Source organism: Macaca thibetana, chromosome 16 (genome assembly GCF_024542745.1).
Source record: "Macaca thibetana thibetana isolate TM-01 chromosome 16, ASM2454274v1, whole genome shotgun sequence".
NCBI lineage: Eukaryota > Metazoa > Chordata > Mammalia > Primates > Cercopithecidae > Macaca > Macaca thibetana.
The window spans coordinates 50,591,041-50,608,889 of NC_065593.1; the positions used below are offsets into that span (position 1 = coordinate 50,591,041).

The 17,849-nt window shown below is 41.2% G+C and overlaps 3 protein-coding genes across 4 annotated transcripts in view; 1 reads left to right on the forward strand and 2 right to left on the reverse strand.

Moving 5' to 3' along the window:
* Positions 1–17,849, forward strand: part of LOC126938621 (eukaryotic translation initiation factor 1) — a 1,120,764-nt gene that overhangs the window by 630,099 nt on the left and 472,816 nt on the right. The window lies entirely within an intron of this gene.
* Positions 1,653–2,168, reverse strand: LOC126938582 (keratin-associated protein 4-6-like). Of its 2 annotated transcripts, XM_050762946.1 has the most exons (2): positions 1,793–2,168; positions 1,653–1,738 (listed from the first exon to the last, which is right to left on the reverse strand). In XM_050762946.1, the coding sequence occupies exons 1-2, from the start codon at positions 2,166–2,168 to the stop codon at positions 1,653–1,655; spliced, it is 462 nt and encodes a 153-aa protein (XP_050618903.1). The 2 variants fall into 2 exon arrangements, with proteins under 2 accessions (XP_050618903.1, XP_050618902.1); XM_050762945.1 differs by having other exon boundaries at positions 1,653–2,168.
* LOC126938572 (keratin-associated protein 4-4-like) lies at positions 12,766–13,536 on the reverse strand. Its single transcript, XM_050762934.1, has 2 exons — positions 13,067–13,536; positions 12,766–12,901 (listed from the first exon to the last, which is right to left on the reverse strand). Exons 1-2 carry the CDS (start codon positions 13,534–13,536, stop codon positions 12,766–12,768), a joined length of 606 nt encoding a protein of 201 aa, XP_050618891.1.

Consider the following 17,849-nt stretch of genomic DNA (forward strand, 5'->3'; position numbering starts at 1 on the left):
CCACCCATGTTCTCTTAAGACAATGCAAGGTGATTAAAGCCCGAAACGAAGGAGTAAAACCATCAAGAAAATGAAGAAACCTCAGTAACATTAGAGGCTAAAATTATAAAGGAGTTTCAGTCTGGAAATACTAAGACTTTGAGCATCTATTAATTACAAGGTATAAAACATTTATGAGAAATCTGCCATGAATGTCATAAATTTCCAGAAATCTTGACTTAGAAGGTACGCTTTGTATTCTGAAAGATCATTTTATGTTAAGAGAGGAAAAAAGGAAGGAAGGAAGGAAGGAAGGAAGGAAGGAAGGAAGGAAGGAAGGAAGGAAGGCAGGCAGGCAGAGGGGAGGGCAGGTGGAGGGAAGGTAAAGGGATTAGAAGGGGAGGGAGGGGGAAGGAAGGAAATAAGGAAAAAGTACTTGAGCTAGGGAGAACACTCAAAATTTCCACAACCAATAATGGAACATACTGGAAGTAGAAATACAGTCAGACAAAATGTAGATGACTTCATGATGTTCAACTTGCTGGAGTTTTTAAGGGACATTTGAGGCATATACCAAAACTTAATTTTGAGTTATAGAAGACAGTCCAACAATGATACAAATTTTCTTGCTGTTCTGTCAAAAAGAACATTATGCTAAGATATTATTCTAGCCCAGGGTAGTGTTTCAGTAATAATAACAGCAGAACTTGTATTTGTTTCTTTATTTATTGAGCCATAGTTGCTCTGTCACCCAGGCTGGAGTGCAATGACATGATCTCGGCTCACTGCAACCTCCTCCTCCTGGCTTCAAGTGATTCATCTGCTTCAGCCTCCCAAGTAGCTGGGGCTACAGGTGTGCACCACCACACCCAACTAATTTTTGTGCTTTCAGTAGAGAAGGGACTTCACCGTGTTGTCCACACTGGTCTTGAACTCCTGGCCTCAAGTGATCCACCCACTCAACCTCCCAAAGTGCTGGGATTACAGATGTGAGCCACCACACTCGGCCAGAAGCTGAATACATTAAGAGCCTATACTGCATTATGTACCAGGCCCTGTGGTGAGTATATTACATGGGTTATGTCTCTGAACATTTAAAGAACATAATGCATTATCTCTATTCTCAGAGAAAAAAACTGAGGCCTGAGGAGGTTAAACAACTTGCCCCATACCACACAACAAATACCTAGGGGAGTCGTGATTCCAATCAGTTAACATGAATCAAGAGCCCAGGCTCTTAAACATGCTCTCCTGCATTTGAAGAGAGATGGCCCTTGATGTGAAGTGACAGGTAAAGACACACACACACACACACACGCACACACACACAGAGGCACAATGAAATCACTAACAAATCAGGAGATTTCAATATTAGGGAAGTGGCTGTTTATTAATACGTGAAAACAATATTATATGAGATCATCATAGTTAGTGTCCCCTTCGAATGAAGACGCTGCTCATCTAAAAATAACTGCATTGGGGCCTGGCACAACATATTTTAATGAATGTGTGTATGTCTGTCATTTCCTAGAAGAGCTGAATGTCCACTCTGAATGCCACATGAGACAAATTGGCAGGGAAGCGTTCATTTTTTCCAGTGACTGGCTGGCTACAGTGCATTTTATGTGACTAATGAAGACATTCATAGTATGACAAATATCACAAGGAGAGATTTAGCAGCAAGAGGAGGCACAGCACAAGGGGCGGGGGCAGGTGGAGATGACACAGGTTGGGCGATAGCAAGTGGTGTGGCAGGAGACTCGGCCACAGACTGGACGCAGGCAGCAGCAGGGGCGGCAGCAGCTGGATTCACAGCAGGAGGGGCGGCAGCAGCTGGAGATGCAGCAGCTGGGACGGCAGCAGGTGGGCTGGCAGCACACAGACTGGCAGCACTGGGGCCTGCAGCAGCTGGAGATGCAGCAGCTGGGGCGGCAGCAGGTGGGCTGGCAGCACACAGACTGGCAGCACTGGGGCCTGCAGCAGCTGGAGATGCAGCAGCTGGGGCGGCAGCAGGTGGGCTGGCAGCACACAGACTGGCAGCACTGGGGTCTGCAGCAGCTGGACACACAGCAGCTGGGGCGGCAGCAGGTGGTCCTGCAGCAGGTGGTCTGGCAGCAGGTGGGGCGGCAGCAGGTCTCCAGGCCACAGCTCTGCTCAGAGCAGACAGAGCCACAACAGGAGCTGACCATGGTGTCAGAGGGTGGAGGTTCTGGGTGGGTTTCTAGAAGAATGAGGTTCTCACGTTTGGAAGTATCCTCGGGCCACAGCCTCTTATATACTGCCCAGCTGTCCTGTTGTTACCACATTTTTCTTGTTTTTGTTTACTTAATAACTAATTGATTACCAGATTACACAATAATGTTTGCCCATTTAATGGTTTAAACTTGTTAAAAACAAAATTTTCTTGTCCTGATGTAATAAGATCTATCATGTCTGCCTTCTCTCATGATTCACACCTTGGTGGCATCTTCTAGACCACATTCTCTTCCTCTTCCTCTTCCTCCACAGAGGGCTGTTCATGTGATTCCCTGCATCTGGAATTGCATTTCTCACTCTCACTTCCGGTACCCTCTACCAAAATGGGATTTGGTCAGTCAGTCACACTTCCAGTTAGGCATTCCCTCTAGTGACCAATAGCAAAGAAAGCCCATCTGCTCAGTGTGGCATTCCTAGTCTGTGGGTCATTATTAAGCCATGAGCAAAGGGACAGCGATACCTGCGTGTGGCCTTGGTGACCTCTACACTGCTGAAATGGGTTTCCTTGGATGTTTTAAATTTTGGGTCATGTTCTATATCCTTAAATTTTTATACTTGGTGTTACTGATAGGTCACAGTTTCTTAAATTGATACTTTGCTCTCCTATATTTTGTGTCATGTCTCTCCAGCAGATCTATTAGATTCTGGAAGACATAGTCCCATTTTTGTTCCATAACTCATTGTTTCTTTAAAATGCCTCTAACTGTCTGTTAACATAATACAGGTGTGTGTTTTCACTTTTTAAAAAAGACATTTGAGATAATTGTAGATTTACAAACAGCTGTAACAAACAGTCCCAGGAGAGGCTGTCCGTACTTCACCCAGGCTCCTTAACACTGTGTAACATCTGCAAAATGCTTTTAAGAATCTATCTACCCCCACTACTGTGTCTTCCGTGAGGTGCTGAATATAGAAAGAGCTCAAGCTCAGTGAAATTAAAAACAATCAGTTATTTTTCAGATTGACATATAATATTGTATTTATCATGTACAGCATAATATTTTGAAATATGTATACATTGTGGAAGGGTTAAATCTAGCTCATAAATGCATTACCTCTCATACCTATCATTTTTTTGCAGTGAGAACACTTAATATCCAGGTGAGAACACTTAATATCCATTGTCAGAATTTTTCAAGAACACAATATGTGCAATATATCATCATTCACTGTAGTCACTATGCTACACAGCAGACCTCTTGAACTCATTCCTCCTGTCCAGCTACAATTATATGTCTTTTGACCAGTATCTCCTCAAGCCCATGACTCCCTAGCCACCCCTAGCCTCTGGTTATCTTCATTTTCTGCTCTACTTCTATGATATCAACTTTTTTGAGTGAGATCATGTGAGTGAGATCATGTGCTATCTGTCTTTCTGTGACTGGTTGACCTCACTTAGCATAATTTCCTTGAGATTTATCCATGTTGCCACAAATGACAGAACTTCCTTCTTTTTATGGCCAAATAGTACTGCACTGAGTATATACTTCATTTTCTTTATCCACTTATTTGTTGGTGGACACTTGCATTGTGTGCATATCTTCGCAATTGTGAATAGTGCTGCAATCAATGTGGACATGCAGTTATTTCTTCAACATACTGATTTCATTTCCTTTAGATACATACTGTGCCCAGAGGTGGATTGCTGGATCATATGCTAATTCCATTTTTAATTTTTTTGAGGAAAGCTTATATTGTTTTCCATAATGGCTGAACTAGTTTCCATTCCCACCAACAGTGTACAAGGGATTTTTTTTCACATCCTTGCCAATACTTGTTATCTTTTGTCTTTTTTATGATAGCCATTCTAACAGGAGTAAGGTGATATCTCAATGTGGTTTTGATTCGTATTTCCCTAATGATTAGTAATGTTGATTACTTTTTCACAAACCTGTTAGCCATGTGTACGTCTTCTTTTGAGAGATATCTAGTCAGGTCTTTTTCCTATTTTTAATCAGGTTTTTGTTTTCTTGTTTGTGAGCTCTTTGGGCTCCTTGTACATTTGGATATTAACCCCTTATGAGATGTAGACCTTATAAATATTTTCTCCCATTCTGTAGGTTATCTCTTAACTCTTCTTGTTGTATCCTTTGTTGTGCAGAACCTTTTTAGTTTGAAGTAATCTCGGTCATCTAATTTTTCTTTCATCGCCTGTGCTTTTGAGGTCATATTCAAAAAGTCATTACCAAGACCAATGTCATAAATCTTTCCCCCTATGCTTTCTTCCAAAAATTTCATAGCTTCTAGGCCGGGCGCGGTGGCTCAAGCCTGTAATCCCAGTACTTCGGGAGGCCGAGGCGGGTGGATCACGAAGTCAGGAGATCGAGACCATCCTGGCTAACACGGTGAAACCCCGTCTCTACTAAAAATACAAAAAAACTAGCCGGGCGTGGTGGCGGGCGCCTGTAGTCCCAGCTACTCGGAGGCTGAGGCAGGAGAATGGCGTAAACCCGGGAGGCGGAGCTTGCAGTGAGCCGAGATCGCGCCACTGCACTCCAGCCTGGGTGACACAGCGAGACTCCGTCTCAAAAAAAAAAAAAAAAAAAAAAAAAAAAAATTTCATAGCTTCTGATCTTACATTCAAGCCATTAACTCCTTTGAACTGATTTTTGTATACCGTAAGAAATAAGGGACTAATTTCGTTCTGCTGCACGTGGATACCCAGTTTTCCTAACACAATTTATTGAAGAAACTGTCCTTCCCCCATTCTTGGCATCTTTGTTGAAAATCAATTGGCTGTAAATGAGTGACTTTATTTCTGGTCTCTCTATTCCATTCCATTTGTCTATGTGTCTGTTTTTATGTCAGAATGATGATATTTTGGTTACTGCAGTGTTGTGGTTTCTTTTGAAGTCAGGGAATGTGATGCTTCTAGCTATGTTCTTAGTGTTCAAGATCACTTTGGTTATTTGTGGTTCTATACAAATTTTAGAACTTTTGTTTCTATTTCTGTGAATAATGTCATTAGTGTATTTATAGGGATTGCATGAGATCTGTAGATTGCTTTAAGAATATTTGGACAATATTGATTCTTTCAGTTCATAAACACAGGATATCATTCTATTTATTTGTGTTTTTGTCAATTTCTTTCATTCGTGTTTACAGTTTTCAGTGTAGATATCCTCACTCCCTTGGTTAAACTTGTTCCTGAGTATTTTATTTATTTTATTATAACTATTGTAAATGAAATAGTTTTCTTGATTTCTTTTCAATTAGTTTGCTTTTAATGTATAGAAAGCCTATTAGGTTTTGTATGTTGATTTTATACTCTGCAACCTTACTGAATTTGTTTATTAGTTCTCACAGTTTCTCAGTGGAGTCTTTAGGGTTTTCTACCTATAAGATCATGTCATCTGCAAACAGAAACAATTTAACTTCTTCCTTTCCAATTCAGATATTTTTAAAATATTTTATTGGTGTCAATGTATAATTTTATTACATGGATATATTGCATAATGGTCGAGTCAGGACGTTTAGAGTATCCATCACTGAAATAACGTGCATCCTACCCATCAAGTAATTTCTCATCATCCAACCCCCTCCTACACCCCTGCCCCTCAGACTTTCCATTGTCTGTCATTCCACACTCTACGTCCATGCGTATGCATCATTTGGCCCCACTGTAACTGAGAACACGCGGTATTTGTCTTTCTGTGTCTGAGATGTTTCACTTAAGATAATGGCCTCCAGTTCCATCCATGTTTCTGCAAGTGACATGGTTTCATTATGTTTTATGGCTGAAGAGTATTCCATTGTTTGTATATAGCACATTTTCTTTATCCAGTCATCCATTGATGGACATTTAGGTTGATTCCATACCTTTGCTGCTATAAATAGTGCTGCGATAAACATATGTGTGCAGGTATACTTTTGGTATAATGATTTCTTTTCCTTCAGGTAAACACTCAGTCACGGGGTTGCTGGATCAAATGGTAGTTCCAGTTTTAGTTCTTTGAGAAATCTCCATACTGTTTTCCATAGAGGTTATACTAATTTACCTTCTCAACAACTGTTTATGGGTTCCCTTTCAGCTGCATCTTCATCAACATTTGTTATTTCTGTCTTTTTAATAACGGCTATTCTGACTGATATAAGATGATCTCTTATTGTGGTTTTAATTTGCATTTGTTTAATGATTAGTGATGATGAGCATTATTTCATATGCTTATTGGCCATTTGTATGTCTTCTTTTGAAAAATGTCTATTCATGTCCTTTTCCCCTTTTTAATGGGACTATTTGTGATATTTTCGTTGTTAGAGTTCCTTGTAAATTCTGGATATGAATCCCCTGTTGGATGGATGGATAGTTTGCAGATATTTTCTCCCATTCTGCAGGTTGCCTGTTCACTCTGTTGATTATGTCTTTTGCTGTGCACGACAGACCAGGAGCACCATCATCTTGGACAAACGCTGCCACTTTAAGTTCCAGCTCCCTTTCCAGCCTCATGCATTTCAAGGAAATCACTTCTCTTTTAACTACAAGCAGCCAGAAAGAGCAGACAGTAAAACACAGATAAGACAGCTCAGGCACAGAGGGAAGCAGAGGGAAAGTCTCTTGGGTAACTGCCAAACTTCACCCTCATATAATGGGCCCCAGTAAAACAGTGGGTCTTAATAAGCGCATTCCTTTCCCTTCACGTGTATTAAGATAGGGAATTTAAAAGCAGACTCAGGGGCTATGCCTGCATGGGAATAGACACACAACTCTCCCTCCCAGATAAGCATAGCAAAGAGACACAGAAGCCTTCCAAGCCTCTAATAAACTCTCCCACCCTAAATCCTTAAAAACTCTTAGTCTGTAAAAGAGTGTGCCTCCAACCTAACTCGGCCAAACCCCCCTCTTAGGTTTGTTTTCTCTAAAGGAAACCCGTCTTTCGTGTTTCTTTCCTCTTTCTTTAATTCTTACAGTGCAGAAGCTTTTTTGTTTAGATAAATCTTATTTGCCTGTTTTCTGTTTTGTTGCCTGTGCCTTAGAGGGCATAGTCACGAGGTTTTTGGCTAGATCAATGTCCAGAAGAATTTTCCCTAAGCTTTCTTCTAGGAATTTTTTTTTTTTTTTTTTTTTTTTGACAGAATCTCACTCTGTTGCCCAGGCTGGAGTGCAACAGCTTGATCTCAGCTCACTGCAACCTCCGCCTCCCAGATTCAAGTGATTCTCCTGCCTCAGCCTCCGGAGTAGCTGTGATTACAGGCACCAACCACCATGCCTGGCTAATTTTTGTATTTTTAGTAGAGACAGGGTTTCACCATGTTGGTCAGGCTAGTCTTGAACTCCTGACCTCAAGCAATCCACCTGCCTCAGCCTCCCAAAGTGCTGGGGTTAAAGGCATGAACCATCACGCCCGGCCTCTTCTAGTATTTGTTATAGCTTCATGTCTTACATTTTAGCCTTTAGGGCATCTTGAGTTGATTTTTGTACATAGTGAGAGAGAGGCATCCAGTTTCATTCTTCTGCAAAGGCAATCCAATGTACCCAGCATCATTTATTCATTGAACAGGATATCCTTTTCCGTGTGTGTTCTTATCAACTTCGTCAAAAATCAGTTTGCTGTAAGCTTGCGGCTATATTTCTGTGTTCTCTATTCTGTTCCACTGATCTATGTGTCTATTTTTAACCCCAAACCATGCTGTTTTTGTTACTATAGCCTTTTAATATAATTTGAGAACAGGAAATGTAATGCCTCCAGCTTTCCCCCCACCCCAACCCTTCGGATTGCTTTAGCTACTTGGACTCTGTTTTTCACTTCCCTATCAATTTTAGGATTTTTCCCCCTAATTCCTTTAAAAATGACATTAGTATTTCAGTAGGAATTGCATTGAATCTGTAGACTGCTTTGGGTAGTATGGTCATTTTAACAGCATTAGTTCTTCTGATCCATGAGAATGAGATATTTCCAATTTGTGTTGTCTGTAATTTCTTTTGTTAGTGTTTTATAGTTTTCCTTTCAGGTATCTTTCACCTCATTCGATAAATATATTAGTCAGTATTTTTATAGCTATTGTAAATGAGATTGCCTTCTTGATTTGGTATTCAACTGGATCATTATCGGTGTATACAAATGCTACTGATTTTTGCTTGTTGATTTCATATTCTGAAACTTTACTGAATTCGCTTATCAAATCCACGAGTTTTTTTGGTGGAGCCTTTAGGGTTTTCTAGATATAAGATCATGTCATCTTTTGCTGTGTGAAGCTTTTTAGTTTAAGTAAGTCCCGTCTGCCAATTTTTGCTTTTGTTGCCTGTGCTTTTGAGATCTTAGTCATGAATTCTTTGGCTAGATCAAGGTTCAGAAGAGTTTTTCCTAAGTTTTCTTCTGGTATTTTTATAGTTTCACGTTTTACATGTAAGTCTTTGATCCATCTTGAGTTGATTTTTGTACATGGTGAGAGAAAGGGGTCCAATTTCATTCAGCAAACAAATAATTTGACTTTCTTTTTTCAAATTTGAATGCTGTTTATCTCTTTCTCTTGCTTGATTGCTCTGGCTAGGTCTTCTAGTACTGTGTTGAATAGGAGTGGTGAAAGTGGGCATCCTAGTCTTGTTCCAGTTCTTAGGGAGAATGCTTTCAATTTTTCCCTATTCAGCGTGATGTCAGCTATGGGCTTGTCATATGTGACCTTTATTATGTTGAGGTACATTCCCTCTATGCCTAATTTGCTGTGAGTTTTTTCATTAAAAGATTTTGAATTTTGTAAAATGCTTTTTTTTTTTTGCATCTACTTAAATGATCAAATGCTTTTTGTCCTTCATTCTATTAATGTGGTGTATCATGTTTATTGATTTATGTGTGTTGACCTAACCTTGCATCACCTGAGTGAATCCCACTTGATCACGGTGAATGATCTTTTTAATATGTTGTTGAATAAGGTTTCCTGGTATCCTGTTGAGTATTTTGTATTTTTGCATTTATGTTTATAAAGTATATTGGCCTATAATTTTCTTTTCTTGTAGTGTCCTTATCTGGCTTTGATAAAGAGTAATGCTGGCATTATAAACGGATGTTGGAAGTATTCCCTCCTCTTCACTTTTTGTGGAAGAGTTTGATAAGGATTGGCGTTAATCCTTCTTCAGATGCTTGTAGAATTCACATGTGAGGCTATCTGGTATTGGACTATTCTTTGCTGGGAGGTTTGTTATTGATACTTTAATCTTCTTATTCATTATTGGACTACTCAGATTTTCTATTCCTCATGATTCAGTCTTGGTAGGTATTATGTTTCTAGGAATTCATCCATTCCTTCTAAGTTATCCACACATCTACACACAAACATACACAGACATACACATACACATACACATAAGTGCATGTAAAACTGATAAAACTAGAACAAGTTCTGTGGATTTTACCAACGTCAGTCTCTGGAGTTTGCCATGTACTCTAGTGATGGAATATGTGACAATTGGGGAAAACTGGGTGAAGGGCGCATAGGACTTTGCTGTACTTTTTTTTTTTTTTTTTTTTTTTACTTTCTGTGAATTTATAGTTATTTCTAACTAGAAAGTTTAAAAAAAAGATATATGAGGACTATTGGAAAAAAAAGAGGAGCATGCTTTTACTTGCCAATCTCATTGAATATTTATGACATCCTTACTACGTGTTGTGGCTATTGTGATCCTTTCTTTAAAGAAAAAAACCCTAGGCTGAGATAGTTAACATGTACAAGAACATAGCTGGTATGTAGTACAGTCAAAATTCAGCCCCAACTCTAATTCCCAAGTGCACAGGCTATACTCTATATAGAACTTCCCTATCAGTTTAAATCCCTTCCTTTAAATAAGTTTAAATCAATTCATGAGATGCAGTTTACTGAGGACTTTCTATTTCAGTGGCTGTTGCAATTTACAGCTCTTATGTTAGATGTATTAGGTTCAAATATGCCTCCTTCTACACATTTTCCTATTTCTGCTGTGAGACAGAATCCTAGTTTTGATAAAACATCTTGTTGGAGAGTATCAATTTAATTTTTCAATTGTATGATGCCCTGATAACATGTAGTCTCCTGTTGTGCAGAAAAAGAGACAGAAATACACATAGACCAATTTATTAATAATAAACAGTGAAAGAGAACCACACACACAGATTGCCTCAAGTCTACCTAAATGGTACTTCTTTTATTACACAGAACAGCTGTAATTTTCTTCTTTTATGCACTTTTTTCTCTTTAAACTAATTGCTTTGTTGTGGCTTTTGAAGTTCATATTTTTTTTTTATGTTTACCTAATTGATACCTCATCTGGAGGATTGGACCATCTTCGAATCTTCTTCCTCTCCCACGGGTTGACCCAGAGCTAGTGGTAACTGATGTCTGAGTGCAAAATTCCAACTGCCTTGTCTCTCAGAAAGATGGGGCTATGATACTATTCACTCTCTAGAGCTTCCTATAGGGCCAGAAGAGAAAATCATTCAACAAAAACCATGTTCTGCCTTAGGTTCTTTAACTCCTCTATTCTGCCTCCCAGTTTCTTACTGATTTCTCCTGAGAGCATTTTCTTATAAACCACTCATCCAAGAATCCTTGTTTCCGGTTCTATTTTGAGTGAATCCAACTTAATGCACCTCTTAAACACAGTTTGTTTTAGAATAGAAGTTACTAAGATGGCAATTCTGCCTTATCCTTCAGATATAATAATGTGGAAGAAAAAGAGACTGAAGACCGGGTGTGATGGCTCATGCCTGTAATCCCAGCACTTTTTGAGGCTGAAGCAGATGGATCACTTGAGGTCAGGAGTTTGAGACCAGCCTGGCCAACATGGTGAAGCCCCATTTCTACTAAAAATACAAAAATTAGCTGGCGGTGGTGGCACATACCTGTAATTCCAGCTACTTGGAGGGCTGAGGTGGAAAAATTGCTTGAACCTGGGAGGTGGAGGTTGCAATGAGCTGAGATGGCACCACTGCCCTCCAGCCTGGATGACAGGACAAGACTCCATCTCAAAATAAATAAATAAAGCAGAGAGAGAGAGAGAGAGATATTAAAGACAACTAGTCCAGAGATAACTGTGCCAAAACTGAGGAGGAGGAGGAGGAGGAGGAGGAGGAGGAGGAGGAGGAGGAGGGGAAGAAGAAGAAGAAGAAGAAGAAGAAGAAGAAGAAGAAGAAGAAGAAGAAGAAGAAGAAGAAGAAGAAGAAGAAGGAGGAGGAGGAGGAGGAGGAGGAGGAGGAGGAGGAGGAGGAGGAGGAGGAGGAGAATATTTAGAACATTTACCTATTTAGTAGACAGTATACTCAAAAGTTGACCGTGACACCGGGGTAACCACAGATATTGTATAAAAATGATTTAATTATGTTATGTGAAATAGGCCAAGCACAGAAAGACAAATTGCTAATGGAATGGAACTCATGAAGATAAATAATAGTTTGCTGGTTATCAGAATCAGAGGAGGGTGCCTGTGAGAAATGAAGAGGTTGATTAATGGGTACAAATATAAGTTAGAGAGAAAAATATGACCTAGTATTCAATATAACTGTAGGATGACTATAGTTAACAATAAGCTATTAAACATTTCAAAGTAGCTACAAAAGAATAATTCCGATGTTCCTAGCATAAAGAAAAGATGCATTGTGATGGATAATCCAATTACCCTGATTGGATCTTTACACATTATATGGATATATCAAAATTTTATATGTGCATCTATTATATATCAATAAAGAAGGAAAAATGTTTTGAAGGGCACTAATACTGAGGTTAGGAACACTGGTGTCTTAGATTGGGTACCCACTGGAGCAGACCCAGGAGTATATTTGGGAGGTGGTCCCAAGAAGTGCTGTATGGAACACAAAATACAAGATGAGTTAATGATCAGAATAGCCCTGTAGGCAGCTGGAATTTGGTGTCTCTGAGGACTTCTGACAGGCTGGTACAACATGCTCCGAACTGGAGGAGAAATAACTAAAACATGTGTTCACCAACCCCTACTCATTTGTTGAGTGCTGTTCTGAGAAGCTTTAACTCTACAGTCCAGAGCTTGCCCTTTGGCTACAGAAACTCTTCAAGAAGAGAGTTCCAGTTGCTTGCTCTAAGAAACCACCATTGTATATTAGAATAAAGTGTGCTGAGGAAATAGAGGTGGTGCCCCTGAAATTACGTGCTGTGGTCTTCTCCTCTGCAGAGAGAACAACAGAAAAATGACTGGTAATGACCACACCCAAAAAAGAAAAATAAGAAGACACAGTATCTGTATATTTCTATGCCTGAAAATTTATTTAATATTTATTTAGGTAAATATTTGTTTAAAATGGAATAGCTCCATATGAGAAATTACAGCAGAGAGCAAATATTTCAATTAAGATAGTTGACAGATTTTGGAGCAAATTACAACCCATGTTCATTTGGTAGAGAGGTAAAATGTAGGGGGAGCATATATTTGGAGGCCAGATTCAATCTAAGAATTGGTTGGAACTGAAGTTTTCCAACTAGCTTCCCATGACTCAGCTCATAGATGAGCTACATCAAGAATGCTGGTTGATGAGAATCGGGTGAGTTCAGATGAGAGTCTCAGCAGCAAGATGCACTACAGCAGGTTGGTCAGCAGCACGTGGTCTGGCAGCAGTTGGGACGGCAGCAACTGGACACACAGCAGTTGGTTTGAAAACACTGAGTTCTGCAGCAGGTGGTCTGGCAGCAGCTGGGGTGGCAGCAACTGGAGATGCAGCAGGAGGGCCTGAAGCAGCTGAAACCACAGGAGGAGGAGCTACTACTGCTGGAGATACTGCAGGAAGGATGGCAGCAGCTGGAAATGCAACAGCTAGGGTGGCAGCAGGTGGTCCTGCAGCAGGTTGTTTGCCAGAAGATGGGCTAGCAGCACAGAGACTGGCCACACGGGGACCTGTAGCAGCTGGATACACAGCAGCTGGGGCGGCAGCAGGTGGTCCTACAGCAGGTGGTCTGGCAGCACTGGGGTCTGCAGCAGCTGGATACACAGCAACTGGGGCGGCAGCAGGTGGGCTGGCAGCACACAGACTGGCAACACTGGGGCCTGCAGCAGCTGGGGCGGCAGCAGGTGGTCCTACAGCAGGTGGTCTGGCAGCACTGGGGTCTGCAGCAGCTGGACACGCAGCAACTGGGGCGGCAGCAGGTGGTCCTGCAGCAGGTGGTCTGACAGCAGCTGGGGCGGCAGCAGGTGGGCTGGCAGCACACAGACTGGCAGCACTGGGGCCTGCAGCAGCTGGACACACAGCAGCTGGGGCGGCAGCAGGTGGTCCTGCAGCAGGTGGTCTGGCAGCAGCTGGGACGGCAGCAGTTCTCTAGGCCACAGCCCTGGTCAGAGCAGACAGAGCCACAACAGGAGTTGACCATGGTGTCAGAGGGTGGAGGTTCTGGGTGGGTTTCCAGAAAGGAGGGTTTGGAAGGTTTGGAAGTCTCCTTGCCCCAGATCCTCTTTTATACCCTGCTAAGGCCTGATGTCATCAGATGCAGCACTCTTTCCTTGTTGTTGTTGGTCCTGATAAGCAGGCAATTATCAAATTAGGCAAGTTTGTTTTTCTGCTTAAATTTGTCAACATGGAGGAAAGCATTATTTCCTTCCCCTGGTGTGTTAGGATTCCTCAGGTCAGCTCTTCTTGAACAACCTCTTGTGTGCCTCTTGCTGTAGCTTCCTCCTTGAGCTGCCATGTGACATCTGCCTGTAGGTACCATGCGCTGCAGCCTCATTTTCTTGAATACATTATGTCTGACCGTGGGTGATTTTAATTCTTCTAGGCCCATAATTTTCTTTTGGTGATTCAGGAGGAGAAAGCTGTGCTTTAATCTCATGGCATGTTTGTTATGAATCAAGTGGGCAATGAAGGTTTGAATGTGAATCAGGTGACCAGTGGCATGAAAACACAAATACTATTAGGATGCATTCCTTGCCACCTTCCATACAATGAATCATGACCCATTTTCTAGACATTCTGATGGGGAAAGCAGAATTGTTTTAAGGTGGACATCTAAGTCATGAATTATTGATGCTTCTTTGTCTTGAGAAACAACACTCCAAAACTCAGTTGCAGGGCCTTTAGTGGAAATTGGCTACAGAGATCAGTTATACTAAAAGGTTCAGGTCCCTCCGCTCTCTGCTCTGAGGGGCTGATTTTCCTTCTGACTTTTCCTTCCTGTCTCTCTGGCTTTAAGAGTCACATTGAGTCATCTCCTTTATTTCTAAGGTTTACTTGCCAATCTAAGGTAAAGGACCTAGTATCCTTGCTATATCTATATCTATATATATATATACACACACACACATATATATTTATATATTATATATAAATATACACACATACCTACACACACACACATATATAAAACATATATATACATATATATATGTATATACATACACACATACACATTATGTCTGACCTTGGGTGATTTTAATTATTCTAGACCCATAATTTTCTTTTGATGTGTGTGTGTGTGTATATATATACACACATATATATATACACACATATATATACACACACACACACACACATCAGTGTATATATATGTGTGTGTGTATATATATACACACATACACATATACATCAGTATATATATATACACACACACACATACAGGCTTGAGGGAATATATATATTCCCCCAAAGGACCTTAGGAATATATATGCATGTGTATATATAGTACTTTATATATAGGTAATATAGGAATATATATATTTATATATTTATGAATATATAATGCATATTCCTCATATGTTTGTATTTAGTAATATATAAATATATATCATATATAATAACATATTTAGGAATATATATTTACTTTTATTTTATTATATTTATTTAGGAATATGTATTTACCTTTATCTCCTAAGGCCCTTTACCTTAGGAATATTATACACACACACACATACACACACACACACACACACACACACACACACACACTCCCCCAAACCTGGGTGTTAAGGAAACCCAAGGAAGAAGGCAGAAACTCCCTGTCTTTGTGCCACATTCTTCTGTTACATGTCACCCTCCACTTTAGCATGCTCTTGGTTAGCAATTTCTGTCTGGACTGGCCTCTCCGAGGATACTATGGACACCTCAACTCTGCTGAGGCTCTTTCCATAAAACATGCTCATCAAAATATTTGGAGGCCGTGAAGGAAAGAAAAAGTGAATATACCAAATGGCAGAACCATGGTTCCAAAACAACAGAAATACTCTCACAAGGAATCAAACCTAACAAGATGAAGTATCAGAACCAATTGTAGATCAAAAGAGTGGTTATTAATGCCACATGGCAAACGAGATTCGGGAGGAGTGAATATATCTAAATTTATTGGGAGTATTTATTTAACTACACACACACCCTAATGTTTTGTCCACTCTTAGCACACTTTCACTAGATAAAATATTACAGGTTGAGGACATCTTATGTGAAAATCGGAAATCTGAAATGCTCCAAAACACGAAACTTTTTGAGTACCTATATGATGCTCAAAGAAAATGCCCAATAGAACATTTAGGATTTCAGGGTTTTGCATTAAGGATGCTCAACAAGTATAATGCAAATATTCCAACTCTGAAAAAACTTGAAATTTGAAACACATCTGGTGCCAAGCATTTCAGATATGGGGTACTCAACCTGGATCACCACTATGAGCCCTATTACTCCAGGCATACGGTGGAAAGACAGGTTGAGAACTTCTTGTCTAGAAACAACCACTGTATGTGTATAAGAAGACCTTGAAGCAGTTTATGATGAGGACCACTTAAGTGTTTCACACTCTAGTAACTTCAGTATTAGTTCACACTTACGGCCAACCACTTACTGCCACTAAAGCTGTGTTAACTCCTGCATGCAAACTTGAAACATTCATGAAAGTGGGACATTTACTAATGTAGATGTGGCATTTCTAATCCTCCCAGAGAGTTCGGAACACATCTGGAAAATGCATTTCAATCCAGGCTAGAAGGATAAAGATAAATTGGGGTTTATGAAAAGCAAAGTTGCTCTGAGGGTGACGTTATGATCAGTGAGGAACAAATGGAAATGCTTTGGAAATTTAACCTAAAAAGGAGAAAACTGGAGCAAAGCAAAGGCAGTGCAGCCTGAAAGGCCTCTGTATGAGAATGGACTTCCTCAAATGGCTGCCATGGGCTGATACAGGATAGGGAAGATAGGATGTTCCTAGGGAGAAACAAAATCTGACTCACCATGAGGAAGGTGCTTTATGAAACGGGCTGCCTCTAGAGATAATCAGGGGAGGGGTTCCAGTGTGAGCTGGTGTTGCTGACTGAGCCACATGCAAGAGCCAGATGGAGGGAATTGGATGAAATTACTTTGAGCTGCTAGGGGCGGAGCAAGATGGCCAAATAGGAACAGCTCCAGTCGCCAACTCCCAGCGCGAGCGACACAGAAGACCGTTGATTTCTGCATTTTCAATTGAGGTACTGGGTTCATCTCACTGGGGAGTGCCGGACGATCGGTGCTGGTCAGCTGCTGCAGCCCGACCAGCGAGAGCTGAAGCAGGGCGAGGCATTGCCTCACCTGGGAAGCGCAAGGGGGAAGGGAATCCCTTTTCCTAGCCAGGGGAACTGAGACACACAACACCTGGAAAATCGGGTAACTCCCACCCCAATACTGCGCTTTAAGCAAACAGGCACACCAGGAGATCATATCCCACACCTGGCCGGGAGGGTCCCACACCCACGGAGCCTCCCTCATTGCTAGCACAGCAGTCTGTGATCTAGGCAAGGCAGCAGCGAGGCTGGGGGAGGGGCGCCCGCCATTGCTGAGGCTTAAGTAGGTAAACAAAGCCGCTGGGAAGCTCGAACTGGGTGGAGCTCACAGCAGCTCAAGGAAACCTGCCTGTCTCTGTAGACTCCACCTCTGGGGACAGGGCACAGTAAACAATAACAAACACAGCAGAAAACTCTGCAGACGCAAATGACTCTGTCTGACAGCTTTGAAGAGAGCAGTGGATCTCCCAACACGGAGGCTGAGATCTGAGAAGGGACAGACTCCCTGCTCAAGTGGGTCCCTGACCCCTGAGCAACCTAACTGGGAGACATCCCACACTAGGGGCAGTCTGACACCCCACACCTCACAGGGTGGAGTACACCCCTGAGAGGAAGCTTCCAAAGCAAGAATCAGACAGGTACACTCGCTGTTCAGCAATATTCTATCTTCTGCAGCCTCTGCTGCTGATACCCAGGCAAACAGGGTCTGGAGTGGACCTCAAGCAATCTCCAACAGACCTACAGCTGAGGGTCCTGACTGTTAGAAGGAAAACTATCAAACAGGAAGGACACCTACACCAAAACCCCATCAGTACATCACCATCATCAAAGACCAGAGGCAGATAAAACCACAAAGATGGGGAAAAAGCAGGGCAGAAAAGCTGGAAATTCAAAAAATAAGAGCGCATCTCCCCCGGCAAAGGAGCGCAGCTCATCGCCAGCAACGGATCAAAGCTGGACGGAGAATAACTTTGACGAGATGAGAGAAGAAGGCTTCAGTCCATCAAATTTCTCAGAGCTAAAGGAGGAATTACATACCCAGCGCAAAGAAACTAAAAATCTTGAAAAAAAAGTGGAAGAATTGATGGCTAGAGTAATTAATGCAGAGAAGGTCATAAACGAAATGAAAGAGATGAAAACCATGACACGAGAAATACGTGACAAA

Excerpts from the sequence above, each read along its gene's own strand:
- LOC126938582 (XM_050762945.1), bottom strand. The coding sequence starts at position 2,168 with ATGGTCAGCTCCTGTTGTGGCTCTGTCTGCTCTGAGCAGAGCTGTGGC.
- LOC126938572 (XM_050762934.1), bottom strand. The coding sequence starts at position 13,536 with ATGGTCAACTCCTGTTGTGGCTCTGTCTGCTCTGACCAGGGCTGTGGC. Across the intron at positions 12,902-13,066 it reads TGTGTATCCAGCTGCTACAG|GCCCTCCTGCTGCATCTCCA; the intron begins GTCCCCGTGTGG and ends CAGCTGCTTCAG.